Source organism: Festucalex cinctus, chromosome 7 (genome assembly GCF_051991245.1).
Source record: "Festucalex cinctus isolate MCC-2025b chromosome 7, RoL_Fcin_1.0, whole genome shotgun sequence".
Lineage (NCBI taxonomy): Eukaryota > Metazoa > Chordata > Actinopteri > Syngnathiformes > Syngnathidae > Festucalex > Festucalex cinctus.
In genome coordinates, this window is record NC_135417.1 from 28,190,074 (window position 1) to 28,211,961 (window position 21,888).

General features: G+C 41.6%; 1 protein-coding gene and 1 long non-coding RNA gene across 6 annotated transcripts in view; one reads left to right on the forward strand and one right to left on the reverse strand.

Annotated features, from left to right (window-relative positions):
* The window catches only part of LOC144021954 (CUB and sushi domain-containing protein 3-like), a 1,200,535-nt gene that overhangs the window by 492,448 nt on the left and 686,199 nt on the right, over window positions 1-21,888 (forward strand). For all 5 annotated transcript variants that reach the window (XM_077526258.1, XM_077526261.1, XM_077526260.1 and 2 more), the window contains exons 26-29: window positions 11,209-11,411; window positions 13,396-13,587; window positions 14,202-14,340; window positions 16,061-16,248. In XM_077526258.1, the coding sequence (XP_077382384.1) occupies window positions 11,209-11,411; window positions 13,396-13,587; window positions 14,202-14,340; window positions 16,061-16,248 (722 nt within the window). The remainder of the gene's footprint in view (window positions 1-11,208; window positions 11,412-13,395; window positions 13,588-14,201; window positions 14,341-16,060; window positions 16,249-21,888) is intronic.
* The window catches only part of LOC144021956 (uncharacterized), a 78,673-nt gene continuing 71,638 nt past the window's right edge, over window positions 14,854-21,888 (reverse strand). Inside the window, exon 8 of the long non-coding RNA XR_013284231.1 lies at window positions 14,854-15,294. This is a non-coding gene — a long non-coding RNA (uncharacterized LOC144021956). The remainder of the gene's footprint in view (window positions 15,295-21,888) is intronic.

A 21,888-nucleotide genomic window follows, 5' to 3' on the forward strand; every position in this document is an offset into this window, starting at 1 on the left:
AAGCTGCATTAACTTGACCGAGATGATCCTATCTTCTCCAAATTTCACACATTTGATGAGAGTCCAGCCCTATAGACATCTACGAACTTATATTTCATCTTACTGATAGCGCCACCTAGTGGCATTTTTTTTTTCTTACAAATTTTCTTCTACGTTTTTGTCCAAACACGTTAACTGGACCTACCTCAGATTTGCTCAGATGAGGGTTTCGGCCTTCATGATGTCACAACACGAAGTTTGTGAGTTTTCGTGAATTGCTGTGGGCGTGGCTAAGCGCTGTTCGCCAAGAAAACAACGCCGGTTTTGAGGGTCTAAACATGCACAGAAACTCCTGAAACCTGGCACACACATCTGGCCTGGTAAAATGAGCAATATTTTAATGTTGATTGTGCTATTTTTACAAAAATGACTCAATAGCGCCCCCTAGAAAATTTTAACGAAGCAGCCCCGGTTGTACTTTTAAGCAAGATCTACGAAAAATTTTAGGTGTATGAGGGAGCCCAAGACCTACATAAAAGTCTCTTGGACCCATATGCTAAAATGAACAGGAAGTGAGCTACGAATTTTTGAATGTCCCATTTTTGATGATTTTTGCACATTTACAGGGGGCATACTTTTGCCCACTTCTTCTCCACGTTTCATCCGACTGAGTTAAGACTTGACCTGGACAATGTCAAGACCTGAGCCAACGACAGGGGTGAAAATCTTGACTTTTCGAAATACTATATGATGAGGGCGTGGCATCAAAATTTGTGTTTCGCAATGAAAAAGGATATGCTTGATAACTCCCCGGTACATGCTCCAAAAAATCCCAAACTTGACATGTATGCTTATAATCAAGGCCTGAAAATTATCTCTATGACAACATTCAGTTATATATGCAGCGCCACCTAGCCCTTGAGGCATAAAAAAAAAATACCCCACATACGGTATTTTGTACAAAAAATGTAAACTCATTCTAAGTGTGATAACTCAGTCATTTATGAATATTCTTTTAGTTTCCACCACTCAAAATGTTCACTGGCATCAGACTTATCCAAACATATATATATTTTTATTTATTTTTGATAGCCTCTGTGGACATTAAAAGCAATATCGTGAATGAAGGATATGCTTAATAACTCCACGATACATGCTCCAAAAAAAATCCCACACTTGACATGTATGCTTATAATCAAGGCCTGAAGGTATCTCTATGACAACATTCAGTTATAAATACAGCGGCATCTAGCCCTTGAGGCATATTATATAAATAAATTAAAAAAACACATACGGTATTTTGTACAAAAAATGTAAACTCATTCTAAGTGTGATAACTAAGTCATTTATGAATATTCTTTTAGTTTCCACCACTCAAATTGTTCACTGGCTTCACACCGATCCAAACGTATGTACGTTTCCATTTTGTTTTATTCATTTTTGATTGCCCCTTTGGACAATAAAAGTAACATTGTGCAATGAGTACAATGAGCGATGATGTCTATATACACTTTTACAAAAAATACCAATCAGGGCAACTCATTGCCTAAAAATAAAAAAGGACGCTGATTTTTGCAGGTCTTAACAATCACCAAAACCCGTTGAGCTTGACACAGACTGGCAAAAAAAAAATTCTACATGTAAACGTTTATTATGCCATTTTCAAAGAAATTTTGCTTCCAATATGTCAGTACCCCAACGTGCCAGTACCCTAACGTGCAAGTACCCCAACGTGCAAGGACACCAACGTGGCCCGGGCTGCGAGGGCCCTTTATAGCTGCTCGCAGCTCTAGTTATTATTATTCTTTATTCTCCGCAAACGATCGCGATTTTGGGTACCTAAACATTCACGAAAACTCACCGAACTTTGCACACTCCTCAGGCCCGGCGAAAAATTTGATATTATTAAGTCGTCATAACAATGCGACTCGATAGCGCCCCCTAGCGTAGAAAAATAAAAACCAAGCCCGGCACGTTTGAGCTAGAGCAACAAAAATTGGCAGGCACGTGTAGCACCCCGAGACGCACAAAAAAGTCTATTGGGACCATGTAGCTAAAATGTACAGGAAGTGAGCTATGAATTTTTTTATGTCCAATTTTGGCCTATTTTGGCACATTCACTGTGGTCATGCTTTTTCCCCCTTTGCAAACATTTTTCATCCAATTGACTTCAAACTTGGCATTTATCATCTCAAGACCTGAGAGAACAACTGGGCAAAACATCTTGCCTTTTCGAAATACTATATGACGGGGGCGGGGCATCAAATATTGCCTTTAAAATTTCATTTGTCCAGAAAGAGCAAATGCTTAATAACTCCCATGTTCAAGCTCCAAAAAATCTCAAACTTCTCAGGCAACGTAATAGTCACGGCCTGAAAACATCTATATGATAAAATTCAGTTATACATATAGCGCCACCTAGTGGTTACAATAAATGTCATACTTTACGTTTTTAGCTACTGTGCTGAGTTGTTGAAGGGATCCATTTGAAAATTGGTCAGAAAAGCCTTAAGATGTTGATCATGCCCCACACCGAATATTGTAACTTTTCGCCAAAGGGCGTGGCCGCTACGGTGACGCAAAGTCTGAAGATTTTTCCTGAAAATAAAAGCTGCATTAACTTGACCGAGATGATCCTATCTTCTCAAAATTTCACACATTTGATGAGAGTCCAGCCCTAAAGACATCTACTGACTTATATTTCATCTAACTGATAGCGCCACCTAGTGGCAATTTTTTTTCTTACGAATTTTCTTCTACGTTTTTCTCCAAACACGTTAACTGGACCTACCTCATATTTGCTCAGATGAGGGTTTCGACCTTCATGATGTCACAACACGAAGTTTGTGAGTTTTCGCGAATTGCTGTGGGTGTGGCTAAGCGCTGTTCGCCAAGAAAACAACGCCAGTTTTGAGGGTCTAAACATGCACAGAAACTCATGAAACTTGGCACACACATCTGGCCTGGTAAAATGAGCAATATTTTATTGTTGATTGCGCTATTTTTACAAAAATGACTCAATAGCGCCCCCGAGAAGTTTTTAACGAAGCAGCCCCGGTTGTACGTTTAAGCAAGAACGACGAATATTTTTAGGTGTATGAGGGAGCCCAAGACCTACAAAAAAGTCTCTTGGACCCATATGCTAAAATGAACAGGAAGTTAGCTACGAATTTTTGAATGTCCCATTTTTGACTATTTTTGCACATTCACAGGGGGCAGACTTTTGCCCACTTCTCCTACACGTTTCATCTGACTGAGTTAAGACTTGACCTGGACCATGTCAAGACCTGAGCCAACGACAGGGGGAAAAATCTTGACCTTTCGAAATACTATATGATGAAGGCGGGGCATCAAAATTTGTGTTTCGCACTGAAAAAGGATATGCTTAATAACTCCCCGGTACATGCTCCAAAAAATCCCAAACTTGACATGTATGTTTATCGTCAAGGCCTGAAGCTATCTCTATGACAACATTCAGTTATATATGCAGCGCCACCTAGCCCTTGAGGCATAAAAAAAAAATACCCCACATACGGTATTTTGTACAAAAAATGTAAACTCATTCTAAGTGTGATAACTAAGTCATTTATGAATATTCTTTTAGTTTCCACCACTCAAAATGTTCACTGGCATCAGACTTATCCAAACATATATATATTTTTATTTATTTTTGATAGCCTCTGTGGACATTAAAAGCAATATCGTGAATGAAGGATATGCTTAATAACTCCACGGTACATGCTCCAAAAAAAATCCCACACTTGACATGTATGCTTATAATCAAGGCCTGAAGGTATCTCGATGACAACATTCAGTTATAAATACAGCGCCACCTAGCCCTTGAGGCTTATATAAAAAAAAAAAACACATACGGTATTTTGTACAAAAAATGTAAACTCATTCTAAGTGTGATGACTAAGTCATTTATGAATATTCTTTTAGTTTCCACCACTCAAATTGTTCACTGGCTTCACACCGATCCAAACGTATGTACGTTTCCATTTTGTTTTATTCATTTTTGATTGCCCCTTTGGACAATAAAAGTAACATTGTGCAATGAGTACAACGAGCGATGATGTATATATACACTTTTACAAAAAATTCCAATCAGGGCAACTCATTGCCTAAAAATAAAAAAGGACGCAGATTTTTGCAGGTCTTAACAATCCCCAAAACCCGTTGAGCTTGATACACACTGGCAAAAAAAATATTCTACATGTAAACGTTTATTATGCCATTTTCAAAGAAATTTTGCTTCCAATATGCCAGTACCCCAACGTGCCAGTACCCTAACGTGCAAGTACCCCAACGTGCAAGGACTCCAACCTGGCCCGGGCTGCGAGGGCCCTTTATAGCTGCTCGCAGCTCTAGTTTTATTTATTTTTGATAGCTTCTGTGGACATTAAAAGCAATATCGTGAATGAAGGATATGCATAATAACTCCACGGTACATGCTCCAAAAAAAATCCCACACTTGACATGTATGCTTATAATCAAGGCCTGAAGGTATCTCTATGACAACATTCAGTTATAAATACAGCGCCACCTAGCCCTTGAGGCATAATATATATATAAAAAAAAAAACACACATACGGTATTTTGTACAAAAAATGAAAACTCATTCTATGTGTGATAACTAAGTCATTAATGAATATTCTTTTAGTTTCCACCACTCAAATTGTTCACTGGCTTCACACCGATCCAAACGTATGTACGTTTCCATTTTGTGTTAGTCATTTTTGATTGCCCCTTTGGACAATAAAAGTAACATTGTGCAATGAGTACAACGAGCGATGATGTATATATACACTTTTACAAAAAATACCAATCAGGGCAACTCATTGCCTAAAAATAAATAAGGACGCTGATTTTTGCAGGTCTCAACAATCACCAAAACCCGTTGAGCTTGACACACACTGGCAAAAAAAATATTCTACATGTAAACGTTTATTATGCCATTTTCAAAGAAATTTTGCTTCCAATATGCCAGTATCCCAACGTGCCAGTACCCTAACGTGCAAGTACCCCAACGTGCAAGGACCCCAACGTGGCCCGGGCTGCGAGGGCCCTTTATAGCTGCTCGCAGCTCTAGTTATTCTTCTTCTTCTTCTTCTTTATTCTCCGCAAACGATCGCGATTTTGGGTACCTAAACATTCACGAAAACTCACCGAACTTTGCACACTCCTCAGGCCCGGCGAAAAATGTGATATTATTAAGTCGTCATAACAATGCGACTCGATAGCGCCCCCTAGCGTAGAAAAATAAAAACCAAGCCCGGCACGTTTGAGCTAGAGCAACAAAAATTGGCAGGCACGTGTAGCACCCCGAGACGCACAAAAAAGTCTCTTGGGACCATGTAGCTAAAATGTACAGGAAGTGAGCTATGAATTTTTTTATGTCCAATTTTGGCCTATTTTGGCACATTCACTGTGGTCATGCTTTTTCCCCCTTTGCAAACATTTTTCATCCAATTGACTTCAAACTTGGCATTTATCATCTCAAGACCTGAGAGAACAACTGGGCAAAACATCTTGCCTTTTTGAAATACTATATGACGGGGGCGGGGCATCAAATATTGCCTTTAAAATTTCATTTGTCCAGAAAGAGCAAATGCTTAATAACTCCCATGTTCAAGCTCCAAAAAATCTCAAACTTCTCAGGCAACGTAATAGTCACGGCCTGAAAACATCTATATGATAAAATTCAGTTATACATATAGCGCCACCTAGTGGTTACAATAAATGTCATACTTTACGTTTTTAGCTACTGTGCTGAGCTTGTTGAAGGGATCCATTTGAAAATTGGTCAGAAAAGCCTTAAGATGTTGATCATGCCCCACACCGAATATTGTAACTTTTCGCCAAAGGGCGTGGCCGCTACGGTGAACTCCCATGTTCAAGCTCCAAAAAATCGCAAACTTCTCAGGCAACGTAATAGTCACGGCCTGAAAACATCTATATGATAAAATTCAGTTATACATATAGCGCCACCTAGTGGTTACAATAAATGTCATACTTTACGTTTTTAGCTACTGTGCTGAGCTTGTTGAAGGGATCCATTTGAAAATTGGTCAGAAAAGCCTTAAGATGTTGATCATGCCCCACACCGAATATTGTAACTTTTCGCCAAAGGGCGTGGCCGCTACGGTGACGCAAAGTCTGAAGATTTTTCGTGAAGATAAAAGCTGCATTAACTTGACCGAGATGATCCTATCTTCTCAAAATTTCACACATTTGATGAGAGTCCAGCCCTAAAGACATCTACTGACTTATATTTCATCTAACTGATAGCGCCACCTAGTGGCAATTTTTTTTCTTACGAATTTTCTTCTACGTTTTTCTCCAAACACGTTAACTGGACCTACCTCATATTTGCTCAGATGAGGGTTTCGGCCTTCATGATGTCACAACACGAAGTTTGTGAGTTTTCGCGAATTGCTGTGGGTGTGGCTAAGCGCTGTTCGCCAAGAAAACAACGCCAGTTTTGAGGGTCTAAACATGCACAGAAACTCATGAAACTTGGCACACACATCTGGCCTGGTAAAATGAGCCATATTTTATTGTTGATTGTGCTATTTTTACAAAAATGACTCAATAGCGCCCCCTAGAAGTTTTTAACAAAGCAGCCCCGGTTGTACGTTTAAGCAAGAACGACGAATATTTTTAGGTGTATGAGGGAGCCCAAGTCCTACAAAAAAGTCTCTTGGACCCATATGCTAAAATGAACAGGAAGTGAGCTACGAATTTTTGAATGTCCCATTTTTGACAATTTTTGCACATTCACAGGGGGCAGACTTTTGCCCACTTCTCCTACACGTTTCATCTGACTGAGTTAAGACTTGACCTGGACCATGTCAAGACCTGAGCCAACGACAGGGGGAAAAATCTTGACCTTTCGAAATACTATATGATGAAGGCGGGGCATCAAAATTTGTGTTTCGCACTGAAAAAGGATATGCTTAATAACTCCCCGGTACATGCTCCAAAAAATCCCAAACTTGACATGTATGTTTATCGTCAAGGCCTGAAGCTATCTCTATGACAACATTCAGTTATATATGCAGCGCCACCTAGCCCTTGAGGCATAAAATAAAAATACCCCACATACGGTATTTTGTACAAAAAAATGTAAACTCATTCTAAGTGTGATAACTAAGTCATTTATGAATATTCTTTTAGTTTCCACCACTCAAAATGTTCACTGGCATCAGACTTATCCAAACATATATATATTTTTATTTATTTTTGATAGCCTCTGTGGACATTAAAAGCAATATCGTGAATGAAGGATATGCTTAATAACTCCACGGTACATGCTCCAAAAAAAATCCCACACTTGACATGTATGCTTATAATCAAGGCCTGAAGGTATCTCGATGACAACATTCAGTTATAAATACAGCGCCACCTAGCCCTTGAGGCTTATATAAAAAAAAAACCCACATACGGTATTTTGTACAAAAAAATGTAAACTCATTCTAAGTGTGATGACTAAGTCATTTATGAATATTCTTTTAGTTTCCACCACTCAAATTGTTCACTGGCTTCACACCGATCCAAACGGTATGTACGTTTCCATTTTGTTTTATTCATTTTTGATTGCCCCTTTGGACAATAAAAGTAACATTGTGCAATGAGTACAACGAGCGATGATGTATATATACACTTTTACAAAAAATACCAATCAGGGCAACTCATTGCCTAAAAATAAAAAAGGACGCTGATTTTTGCAGGTCTTAACAATCACCAAAACCCGTTGAGCTTGACACACACTGGCAAAAAAAATATTCTACATGTAAACGTTTATTATGCCATTTTCAAAGAAATTTTGCTTCCAATATGCCAGTACCCCAACGTGCCAGTACCCCAACGTGCCAGTACCCTAACGTGCAAGTACCCCAACGTGCAAGGACTCCAACGTGGCCCGGGCTGCGAGGGCCCTTTATAGCTGCTCGCAGCTCTAGTTTTTAAATGAAACTTGAATTATTAATTCTCCCCCAGTGCCTTCCATCCATCCATCCATCCATCCATCCACCATCTATCCGTCTATCCTATTGGGGCTGCGGGGGCAGCAGCTTTAGTAGGGAAGCCCAGACTTCCCTCTCCCCAGCCACTTCAACCAGCTCATCCAGCGGGATCCCGTTATTCCCAGGCTAACCGAGATACATAGTTTCTCCAGAGTGTCCTAGGTCTTCCCCGAGGCCTCCCGCTGGTGGGACATGCCTGGAACACCTCTCCTGGGAGGCATCTGAACCAGATGCCTGAGCCACTTCAGCTAGCTCCTCTCAACGTGGAGGAGTACCAGCTCTACTCTGAGTCCCTCCCGGTTAACCGAGCTTCTCACGCTATCTCTAAAGGAGAGCCTGGACATCCTGTGGAGGAAACTCATTTCGGCCACTTGTATCTGGGATCTTGTTCTTTCAGTCACGACCCACGGCTCATGACCATCCGTGAGGGTAGGAACATAGATCGACCAGTAAATCGAGAGATTTACCTTTCAGCTCGGCTCCTTCCAGGGACTGAACAGCCAGTATCAGGGGGCTCAGAACCCCGTATTCCCGAAGAACGAAGACCCCCCCCACACACACACACACAGGACTCCAAAACTAAAAAAAAATCCACTAAATACATGGTTAGACTCAAGACTGGTTAGGCAAACTCCCATGCACCCTCGAGGACCCTGCCAAGGGTGTAGTGCTGGTCCACTGTTCCACGGCTGGGAAAACACACTGCTCCTCCTGAATCTGAGATTCGACTTCCCGACTTCTCCAGCACCCTTGAATAGACCTTAACAGGGAGGCGGACGAATGGGACCCCTCTATAGTTGGAACACATCCTCTGGTCCCCCTTCTTAAAAAACGCCTTACCATGGTGGAGGGCTTTGTGTGTCCCAATGATCCTAGGAGCTATGTTGTCTGGGGTTTTATGCCCCTGGTAAGGTCACCCATGGTAAACAGGTTTTAGGTGAGGGGCCAGACCACGCACGGCTCAAAAGACCCCTTATGACGAATAACATTATTGGATTGAGGTTTCCCTTGCCCGGACGCAGATCCAGGCCTGGAGTGGGGGCTCATTGGCGAGCGCCTGCTCCCACGGGCCCGGTCGAGTTTACCTCGGTGAACCAGAGGGTAGCCTCCCTCTGTCTTCAGGGGGGGGGGGGGGGGGGGGGGGGATGTGTCCTGACTGTTGTTTGTACCTATGCACCAAACAGACGGTCCGAGAACCCACTCCTTTTTGGAGTCTTTGGTGCTGGAGATAGCTCCCTCTGGGGACTCCCTCGTTCTTCTGGAAGACTTCAACGCTCATGTGGGTAATGACAGTGAGACTTGTAGAGGCAAGATTGGGAGGAACTGCCCCACCCAAATCAGAACCCGAGTGGGGCTTTGTTTTTGGACTTCTGTGCTCGTCGTCTATAACAAACACCATGTTCAAACATAAGTTTGTCCATATGTGCACTTGCCACCAGGACAACCTGGGCCGCAGTTTGATGATCGTTTTTGTGGTTGTGTCATCAGATCTGTAACCACATGTTTTGGACATTCGGGTGAAGAGAGGGGCGGAGCTGTCAACTGATCACCACCTGGTGGTGTGTTGGCTCCGATGATGGGGGAAAATGCTGGTCCGACCTGGCAGACCCAAACGTATTTTGAGGGTTTGCTGGGAATGTCTGGTGAAATTCCCTGTGAGAAAGAGTTTCAACTGTCACTTCCAGCAGACTTCTCCCTTGTCCGGGGGGAGGAGGGGGACATTGAGTCAGAGCGGACCATGTTCTGCACCTCCATTGTTGAGGCGGCTGATTGGAGCTGTGGCCGTTTGGTGGTCGGTGCCTGTCATGGCAGTAATCCTTACATCCGCTGGTGGATACCAGTGGTAAGGGACGCCGTCAAGCTGAAGGAGTCCTATTGGGCCTTTTTGGCCTGTGGCACTCAAAGGCATCTGACAGGTACTGGCTGGCCAAGCTGAACCTGGCTTTGGTGGTTGTTGAGGCAAAAACTCGGGCTTGGGACGAGTTCAGCGAGGCCATGGAAAATGACTTTCGGACAACTTCAAAGAAGTTCTGGTCCACCATCCGGCGTCTCAGGAGGGGAAAGCAGTGCAGATGGGGTGCTGCTGACCTTGACTCGGGACGTTGTGAGTCAGTGGGGAGAATACTTCGAATACTCCTCAATTCCACCGACAGGCCTTCCTTTGAGGAAGCAGAATCTGTGGACTATGAAGTGGATTCTCCTATCTCTGGGGTTGAAGTCACCGAGGTGGTTAAAAAGCTGAATGAGGTCCTCCCGGAGTTCCTAAAGGCTGTGTATGTTGTGGGACAGTCGTGGTTGACGCCTCTACAACACTGCATGGACATCGGGACAGTGACTCTGGATTGGCAAACAAGGTGGTCATTTCTATGGACATCAATTATTTTCGCTATCTGTTCCTATTGTCCACAAACATTCTTTTCTGTAGTGACTTAGCCTATAGAGCTGGCTCCCTCCTTATCAAAGACTCCAACATATATTTAAACTTTATGTTATGTTCTGAAGTTGGATCCCATAGCGCAAATAAGATTTTAACTATTCACATCGAGAGGCGTGGAACAAACTTGACTAGACGAGAAACGAGAGTTGCACAGAGGAACAGTGGTAATAATCCGACAAAAACACTTCTCAGACAGTTTATATAGACAGTAACTCGATCTGATTGGTTGTGGCTAGATATGTGGGTAACAGGACTGACATGGAATATTCTGATTGGATGTTGACTAGATAAAGATTCCTGACATCACATAGCTTCTGACATCACATAGCTTATTACCAGTTGAAATTAGTTGATGTTACATGCTGATTGCATCGGACCTCAAACAAAGCATAGTCATGACCCAAACATAACCCTTGCATGACCCAAACATAACCCTGTCATGGCCTAGTCATGACACTTTATTTATCCAGGTAAGGCAATATTAGCAATGCTGACCTGGCAGCAGGCAACACACTGAAACAAAAACTTTTTAGACAGTCGACTCAAACACTTTGAGTGAAATGTCCAAACACTGTCATGCATCACATGATGCAGTGGGTGACTGACGTAATATTTATGTGACACAGCAAATCAATAATGATATTCCTTGCCAACATTTTTATTATTTTTTTTTTGCAAATTTATGGATTAGTTCTTGCAGACATAGTATAAAATGAAGTGAAAGAACTGAAGTCACTCTAACCACAGTCAACCTACCTCCTACAGCCTCCAGTTTCTCGCTTTTGACACGGAGGCATCCCATGATATTCTGAAGGTGTGGGATGGGCCTCCAGAAAATGAAATGTCTCTGAAAGAAGTTAGCGGCTCACTGCTGCCTGAGGGAATTCACTCTACCCTCAATGTGGTCACCATACAGTTTGAAACTGACTTTTACATCACCAAGTCTGGGTTTGCCATTGACTTCTCCAGTGAGTATTTTCTGCTTAGTAGAAGACAATGTCCTAATGTCTCTTAATATGGTTGTAAGCATTGTTAGAACAAGGTATGATCACCTTTAAAGGATACTTGACAGGCTGAGCCATTTTCAGCATTAAAAAGTCAATATTTTGTCAAGAATTAATTTGATGATTTTATTATTTTGCATGTACAGTTAATACGTTTAAAAACACATTTTCCACTTGCTGTTGAGTGAAGATGGCATCACGTCTGTAGAGGAAATACAGGACTGTCTCAGAAAATTAGAATATTGTGATAAAGTCCATACTTTTCTGTAATGCAATTAAATAAGCAAAAATGCCATACATTCTGGATTCATTACAAATCAACTGAAATATTGCAAGCCTTTTATTATTTTAATATTGCTGATTATGGCTTACAGCTTAAGAACACTCAAATTTCCTATTTCAAAATATTAGAATATTTCCTCAGACCAAGTAAAAAAAAAAAGCCATAATCAGCAATATTAAAACAATAAAAGGCTTGCAATATTTCTGTTGATTTGTAATGAATCCAGAATGTATGGGATTTTTGCTTATTTAATTGCATTACAGAAAATAATGGACTTTATCACAATATTCTAATTTACTGAGGCAGTCCTGTAGGTAACGCCTAATCACAGCTCAACTATTTTCTTGGTTTGGTAAGCAAATTGAGCCAAGATTGGTCGTTACCTGTTTCCTTAGCACAGGTGACGTCATCTTCAGGTATTGGGAGGGAGGGAGGGAGGGAGGGAGGGAGGGAGGGAGGGAGGGAGGGAGGGAGGGAGAGAGAGAGAGAGAGAGAGAGAGAGAGAGAGAGAGAGAGAGAGAGAGAGAGAGAGAGAGAGAGAGAGAGAGAGAGAGAGAGAGAGAGAGAGAGAGAGAGAGAGAGAGAGAGAGAGAGAGAGAGACAGACAGACAGACAGACAGACAGACAGACAGACAGACAGAGGGGTGGAAGGGAGGGACAGACAGACAGACAGACAGAGGGGTGGAAGGGAGGAACAGACAGACAGACAGACAGAGGGGTGGAAGGGAGGGACAGACAGACAGACAGAGGGGTGGAAGGGAGGGACAGACAGACAGACAGACAGAGGGGTGGAAGGGAGGGACAGAGGGGTGGAAGGGAGGGACAGACAGACAGACAGAGGGGTGGAAGGGAGGGACAGACAGACAGACAGACAGACAGACAGAGGGGTGGAAGGGAGAGAGCGACAGACAGACAGACAGAGGGGTGGAAGGGACAGAGAGAGAGAGAGAGAGAGACAGACAGACAGAGGGGCGGGACAGAGAGCGACAGACAGACAGACAGACAGACAGACAGACAGAGGGGTGGAAGGGAGAGAGCGAGACAGACAGACAGACAGGGGGTGGAAGGGAGAGAGAGAGAGAGAGACAGACAGACAGACAGGGGGTGGAAGGGAGAGAGAGAGAGAGAGACAGACAGACAGACAGACAGACAGAGGGGCGGAAGGGACAGACAGACAGACAGACAGACAGAGGGGTGGAAGGGACAGAGAGAGAGAGAGACAGACAGACAGACAGACAGGGTGGAAGGGAGAGAGACACAGAGATAGAGATGCTCGCAATGTCTGTTACCAAACCATGGCCCATGTAGTGTGATAATGCTCCGGTCACACAGATTTTAAAGGTAATGAGAGGCTCGCCTTCATCTGCAAAATTTCCAACACCCCATCTAATCCACCTCCATACATATTTACCCCTGTCATGAAAATAGAGCCGTGTGTGTTTCTCTCTTCCTTACTGATTCATTACAAATTACATGAAGTGATGTCGCTACCGCCATTTCTTAGAAATATCAATTATTCCATCAATTAATTGAATAATCAGATTATCAAAACAGTTGTAAAATAAATTGATGATCCATTAGTTAACAGCTTAAGTGTGACACCTCTACTTGCATAATCCTCATGTGACATGTACTGAATCTTTGTCCGTGTGCGTTTGCCCTCAGGTTCTCTCGCTATTGCCTGCAGAGACCCAGGTATTCCCATGAATGGCAGTCGCAACGGGGAAGGGCGGGAGCCCAGTGACTCTGTGACCTTCTCTTGTGATCCGGGATATGAATTGCAGGGGGAGAGCAGAATTACCTGCATCCAAGTGGAAAATAGATACTACTGGCAACCCAGCCCTCCAAGCTGCATTGGTGAGCAGGGCGGGAGGGGATAGCGTGAGTCAGAGAGGAGACAGATGAGTAAAAGTGATAGAGAGTGATACGTGGTATAAAAGACTGAAGTGCAGGGGATCAAAGTGAAAGCCAGTAAGGGGAGATTTTTTGTTTTTTGTTTTACCAGGTTATGGCAGCATCTACTATTTACAGATTTGTGGGACAAACAAAACTATTTTGGTATGTTTGTATGTTTATGTTTGAGCTGTAATTAGCACTTATGTGGACAAATCTCCTATACATCCTCTTATTAGGCTTAACAACTAATTACCACAAGGCAATTAGAAATAATTACACTAAGTAGGTCTAAAGAAATATGTTCTTGAATCACTGCCAAACTAGTCTAACATGAGCGCTAAAAGTCTTTGCCCCCCCCTTGCAGTTCCAAGCTCATGTAGTGTGACTCGTGCTTTACTTAAAACCAAAGTTGCTTATTTTGTCACTCTTGGTGAAATACTCCAGAATTTTAAAAATAGTTTGATAATGTCAGAAAGTGCTAATTTTCCAGTCAATCTTTCACTGTGATAGAAAAATGAAATGAACTTACATTTGTGATTGCTGTCTTAAGTCTTTTCTCAACTCTTTGTCTTAAGCTCCATGTGGGGGGAATGTGACAGGATCTTCAGGATTCATCCTATCGCCCAACTACCCACACCCCTACCCACACAGTAAAGACTGTGATTGGCTTATTGCTGTCCACTCTGACTATGTCATCTCCTTGGCTTTTATCAGGTATGTTAATCTACTACACTGTTCAGTTATTCACTGAAAATAACATTTCCAAATAACTGCATGGAATGTAAAAATGTTGCAATTGGTCAGCTTATTAAAGTTCAGGATTTAATTAACTCTTTTACTGCCACACATTATCAAAAAAAACAAAAAAACAAAACTTTAATATGACGAAAGCTTTGATCATTTACATCAGGGGTGTCAAACATATGGCCCGTGGGCCGGATCAGGCCCGCAAATGGGTTTAATCCGGCCCGCGAGATGATTTTATAAAGTTAAAAAAACAAAATAAAATTTAATGTCGGACTAATTAATCAGCCGACCACTCAACTCAACTCAACTCAATTCAACTCAACTCAACTCAACTCAACTCAAGTTTATTTATATAGCGCTTTGAAACAGCCTGAACTGTCACAAAGCTCTTTACAGAAAGACAAAAAAAAAACATAAACTGCCCATTGATAAAAAAAAAAAAAAAAAAAAAAAACGTAGTTGACACCATATAACGTTTATGGCAGCATGCATCATGATTTTACTAATCGTTATTGAACGTTTTTGGTGGTCAAAGAGTTAAAAGTCATTCAAGACCGTTTTGGACAACACCACTTAATAAAATTATTTTCTTTCTTGGATGAAGGAGAAAGGAGGACTTGTTTGTTCTTTATATACAGTATGATTCAGTAGCTCACATAACACAGCTTTCTCAAAACATGCATGGCATTTTCTAACCTGAAACTGTAGGTGGTTCTCATTGAATGGACCACAGCACAGGTTGCTCCTCGGAATTGCTTGTTCTCCGTGACGGAACCAGCTGTAACATCACTGAGCAAAGTTGGCCATGTCTGCACAATCATGCACTTGGTTTGAGTCCAGGTGTGTTGACAGATAGCGAAGAAGCATCATTGGATGGAGTAATGCCTTAAAAGCAGATATTCCTGCCGCTTTCTCAAAATGCTGTAAAAATAACATTTTTCAGATTATGTTGCAGGAAGAGGTGTGATATGAGTGCAACTCATTTACTATGCTGCATGATACTCAGAAGCTTTCCATTATTAATTAAGATTTAGGCGTGCAGCAGCAAGTCTGGCAGGGTAAGATGAGCCTGAGGGCAGTCCTAGGCTTCACTGTTGAGTATTTTTTTCATGACTCAAGCATTGGTACTGCGGTGGTGTAATGATTTATTACTATGTGATTTTGTCTTTCAAAATAAACGTCGAAGTTGACACAGTGCTGCTTTGTGATGCGGGATTGCCAATTGAAAGAATTGAGGCATCATTTGGAATTGTAGTTGCCTCCATTCAGCTGAAATGCAATTATCTCTAAGCTATTTACATTTTTGTCATAAAGTATGCTCATTAGTTTGGAAATAGAAGCAGTGCTCTCTTTCTCACTGTGGCAAGTGATTTGATAAACAAAGCGACAACATGAAATGATCTTTTCACACTGCATTTCCACCGCCATCTGGGAAGAGTTTGTGCCACATTGTCACAACAATTTAAAACCTCCCCACCACATCTGTGAGTTATCCTTTTTGTTTGTTTGTTTGTTTATTTATTTATTTATTCATTTATTTATTTACATCTTTTTGTCTAATAAATAAACTGTATGACTCACTCCTCGCTATATAGCAGGGCATGCCAAATACTGGAACACTGTGTTGAATTGGAGATTATAGACTTCGCAAAACATTTTGAACTGATTTTGTCTGATTCTCTTGCAGCTTCAGTATTGAGCCCAACTATGATTTCTTGTACATCTATGATGGGCCAGACAGCAGCACTCATCTGATTGGCAGTTTCCAGGATAGTAAACTTCCTGAGAAGATTGAGAGCTCTGCCAACTTCATGTACTTGGCATTTCGAAGTGACGGCTCTGTGAGCTACACTGGCTTTCATTTAGAGTACAAAGGTACTGTGGCGATGTGGGCTTCTATCCACATGCTGTATTATCTGTATTTAGTCTCATGCATCTGTATACCGTGGTACCTCTATTTACGAAATTAATTGGTTAATTGGTTAATTGGAAGAAAGTTCTTAAGTAGAAGATTTTGTAAGTAGAGACGCATTTTCCATGTAAATGCCCTAATCCGTTCCAAGCCTCCCAAAATTCAGACATAAATGTTTTATAAAGCATCAAAACAAAACATGTAACAAATACATGTTCCAATTAGATTATTGCACAATAAATGAGAGTTGTGCGTAATATAAAAAACAAAGAATGGAGTAAAGAATAAAAATGATGGTCATTTACCTTTTTAACCGCTGTCCTCATCGTTTTTTGCCCTCTTTGGTTTATGTCCTCTCTCAGAAGTTCTTTTTATTTTTTTTATTTTTTTATTTTTTTGGCCTGGTGTTTTGTATACAACTGATCCAAGGATGTTTTCTTTATTCTTTTTTTCTTTTTTCTTTTAAAACAATCCTTCGAAAATGTCCAAGGCAAACATCATCTTAGTGAGCGATTGCCCGACTGGTGAACACTTTTTCTGAGTGATTCTTTTCAAAAAATTCCAAAACTTGATGGAAACTTCAGGTACGACGAGGCATATCTTTCCAAAAAAAAAGGCCCGTCTTGTCGCAATTAAAAACTTACTGTGCCTTCATCAATCACCAATTGTTTAAATTTTTGCACAAATTCGTTGGCAGTTAGTTAATACATTTATGAAAAACTATCGGAACCCCTCATGGTCCGAGAGATGAAAGAAAAGGACGCTGCATAGACACCGATCTCTTATCTAGCGATTATCTACGTTCATAGATACATACAGTCTTAGCCAATGGGATGCCAGAAAGATGCATTGACACCGATTTATTATCTATCTATTCTATTATCTACGCTCATAGTCAAATTTTATTTTTTTTTTGTCCATAGCTGAAAGTCTGTTGTGCTCAGTACTATTTTTACGTTTCGTATCTTGAAATTTCTTTCGTAACAAGAGGCAATATTTTCCTGTTGAGGCGTTTCGTAACTTGAAAATTTCGAGGACTTCCGGTTATGGCGGCATAGGAGAGAGACGTGTATTGGGGGATCTCCCAGCTGAACTTGACAAATTCCTTCATTAAACACAACAACTGCTACTGAAGGAGCCTTTTGGGACGGCAAAGAGGTGTAGTCTATTTTTGATCGTGCAATGAGTGGTTCGAAGCCCAAAACTTGTGCTACTTCGAGTTTTCCAGTTACTCGGGCTAGCTCAGCTACTGGTGCTAGCAAGCTGGCTAAAATGGCCGCTGGTAGAGCCGACGCTAATGACTCTCCCGTTTCGTCGGATGCCCTGTCCATGAGCCTACTGGTTGCCGAACTGGATAAACAACGACATTTTCTCAAGGAGGACATGTCAGTGTTAATCCAAGATTCGCTTAAACCTTTACAAACATCGTTGGACGCATTAAGCGAGATGGTGAACTCTTTCAACGGCCGCCTCGCGGCGACGGAAACTTTGGCTGGGATGAACTTTGAACATACCACGAGAACGGAGACGAAAGTGGAGCGACTTGAAGCCCTCAATAAGTCGCTACAAGACTGCCTTGAGGATTTTGAGAATAGGTCCAGAAGGGCCAACCTCCAAATAATTAATGTTCCCGAGGGGAGTGAAAAGGGCCGAGACCCGACTGAATTCATATCTGAGCTGCTTGTGAAAAATCTCGGCCCCGAAGAGCTCCCCAATCCACCGGACCTCGAGAGAGCACATCGCTCGCTGGCTCCTAAACCTGGACCGGGAGGGAGACCCAGGCCGTTTGTGGTCTGTTTTCATCGTTTCCAAATGTAGGAGAAAGTGCTCCGCTGGACCCGACAGCATGACCTGAAACTAGGCGACACCCTACTTCGCGTGTACCCGGACGTCGGCGCTGCCACGGCGAGGAGGCGAGCTTCGTTTAACAAGGTCAAACAAGCTCTGCACGGCTGCAAGTTTTACATGGGAATGAAACGTTGAACTTTGAGACTCCCGAAGAGGCACAGGCATTCTATGAGGCACGAGTGGTGACAGCTAATGTTGCTGAGAGTTTCGGCTGTGGGATAGACTAGCCTTTTGTTTTGCTTCGTTTGGAAGAGACAGCCACCTCGGGGGCTGACTATTACTATTTAGATGATCGACTTGCGTTGTTACCCTGCAAGTGGTTCCCATGGTAACGGATCGGGACCAACGCTGTTACAAGTGACAGTGCTCTGCGAGTGACCATCTGACTTTGCATTTTCTGCAGTTAAGTTGAGACGTCTCCCCCCCCTTTTCATTTCTAATCAGTTAATCTAAATTGAGCTTGATATGTGAATGGCCCTACCTTTTCTTTTGTATTATGTGTTTTTTTTTTATACTTTATTTTTCCTCAACAGTTTTCAAATATAACAATCATTAAGAACAAAACAAAACATACACAAAAAAATAAATAAAAAGAAAATAAAAAGAAAAGACGTAACAAGGGCTCTGGAATCATCCTAAATATTTAACCAGCTCAATCAGTTCAGTGGTGTGATCTGTTTGTCCATTCTTTGTCGTTGCATAAACAATGTCCACTTCATCCATTTTTCATGGCAAATGACTTCTTCCATTCTTAACCTATGTGTGAGTAGTTCCATGTCGTATATCAGGCCCACTATTTTGAACCAGTCCTCAAGTGTCGGGGGTCCAGGGCTGAGCCACTTCTTTGTGATGGCCTTTTTACACGCAGCCATCATTATCTTAAGAAGGTATCCATCTTCCTTTAATACAGAACCTGCTGACAAGCAGCCTAGATACAGTACCTCACATGAAAATATTATATTATAGCCCAGAATCCCCTTAATGGCATTACACACATTTTCCCAAAAAGACACCACCTTTGGGCATAGCCAAAACACATGTGCGTGGCCCACGTTGAATGCACCACATCGGCGCCAACATGGCTGCACTACCTTGAGACATTTATATTTAATTTTAGGTGTAATAAAAAACCTAATGATGTTCTTCCAACAGTGCTCTCTCCACACACGAGAGGACGTAGTGGAGCCCTGTGTTTTTATCATACTTAACCATTCACATTCTGTAATGTTAATTTGAAGTTCGTTCTCCCATCTCTGTTTGATGTACATAGTCTCCCCCCTACCCTCCGTCAAGTTGCGATACAGTGTGGGTACAATCTTTTTGGGCCTCGAGGTGTAAGCCCCCGCAACGGTTAGAATAAATCCATGAGGCTCCAACCGTAACCTGTTTTTTATTTCCTTCTCGTAGTAGTCCCTCAACTGTAAATATCTAAAGAAGTCATGTTTACCCAAACTATACTTTTCTTGCATGTCTTGAAAATGCATAAGTACCCCCTTCTTCACAATAGTACATAGTGCAGTTATACCCCTTGGGATCCATTGTAGAAATGACTTATCGAAACTATTAGGGACAAACCGTTTATCATATGCTATCCACCTTAGTATACAAATATCATCTTCTACATTTAATTTCTTTATCAACTTAAACCATAGTTCCAATGTAAAGCGTGTTACGGTACCCATAACTTTATCGTCATCCAGTTCCATCCTACCACCTGCAAGGAGGCTTTGAATCTCCCTTCCGTGAACAGTACGTTCCAAGTTTTTCCATTTTGATGTAGAAGTCTCATCACACCAATTGACCACCGCTCTCATCTGTGCGGCATGGAAATATTCCCTAAAATTAGGTAATGCCATTCCTCCTTTGTCTTTCCTCGCCTGAAGCGTTTCAAGTTTAACTCTTGGTTTTTGGTTATTCCATACAAATCTTGAGATAACTTTGTTCCAATTTTGGAACTGTCTGTCAGGAATATTAGTAGGTAAGGCTTGGAATAAATAAAGGATTCTCGGGAGTACGTTCATTTTTATAACCTCAATCCTGGAGCTATAATCTAGCCCAAGAACTTCCCACCTCACAATATCATTTCTAATGTTTTCGTCCATCTTGTTGTAATTTGCATCGTATAGTTCATCCAATCGTTTCGTTAAAGTAACCCCAAGATATTTCAGGTCTTTGGCTCCCCACTTAAAACTATATCCCCTTTGTATGTCTACAGTTGGGTGATACTTAAATGTCAGAATTTGTGTCTTCTTTAAATTAAGTTTGTAGCCAGAATAGAAACCATATAATTGCGAATTCTTAATCAGTTTGGTAAACATGAGTTCGGATCCTCCAAGTAACAAATAACATCATCAGCAAAGAGACCCACTATGTGTTTCTCTCCGCCAATCTGTATCCCCTTCAACTCCTTGTTTTGTCTAATTAGTTGTGCCAGGGGTTCAATAAAGATCGCAAAAAGGGTTGGTGAAAGACAGCAACCCTGCCTAGTAGACCGCTGTAACTGTATGGTATCAGTCAGGCTGCCGTTTATTTTTATACGTGCAGTAGGTTTTTCGTATAGTGCTTTAACACATCTAAGTGCCTTATCGTTTAATCCAAACCTCTTTAAAACCTGAAATAAGAAGGCCCAATTAACACTATCAAAAGCCTTTTCGGCATCAAGACTTATCAGTGCTGCCGTTAAATTGTTACGCACAATATAATCAATTATATGTATCGTTCTCCTTATATTGTCATGAGTTTGGCGCCCCCTAATGAATCCCGTCTGGTCCTCATCAATAATATCACCCATAATATGTTCAAATCGTTGAGCAATAATCGAAGTATATATCTTATAATCCACATTTAGTACTGAAATTGATCTATATCCTGAGCATGTTTCTGTATCTTTGCCCTTGGGAATAACTGATATCAAAGCCTCATTCCAAGATGGTGGTATTACCCCATGTTCAAGAGTATAATTAAATGAGGATTCAAGTAGGGGCACAAGTTGTGCTGCAAATTTCTTATACCATTCAGAAGGCAGCCCATCTCCTCCAGGTGACTTGTTAGGGCCCGAGCAGCGACCGCTGCGAGGTCCCTATTGTTTTTGTAAAAATTATTATTATTATTATTATTAGGGCCCGAGCAGCGACCGCTGCGAGGTCCCTATTGTTTTTGTAAAAATTATTATTATTAGGGCCCGAGCAGCGACCGCTGCGAGGTCCCTATTGTTTTTGTAAAAATTATTATTATTAGGGCCCGAGCAGCGACCGCTGCGAGGTCCCTATTGTTTTTCGTTCGAATTATTATTATTATTATTATTATTATTATTATTCTTCTTCTTCTTCTTCTTCTTCTTCTCCGTAAACGATCGCATTTTTGAGTACCTAAACATTCACGAAAACTCACCAAACTTTGCACACTCCTCAGGCCCGGCGAAAAATTTTATATTATGAAGTCGTCATAACAACGCGACTCTATAGCGCCCCCTAGCGTAGAAAAATAAAAACCAAGCCTGGCACGTTTGAGCTAGAGCAACGAAAATTGGCAGGCACGTGTAGCACCCTGAGACGCACAAAAAAGTCTATTGGGACCATGTAGCTAAAATGTACAGGAAGTGAGCTATGAATTTTTTAATGTCCAATTTTGGCCTATTTTGGCACATTCACTGTGGTCATGCTTTTTCCCCCTATGCAAACATTTTTCATCCCATTGACTTCAAACTTGGTATTTATCATCTCAAGACCTAAGAGAACAGCTGGGCAAAAGGTCTT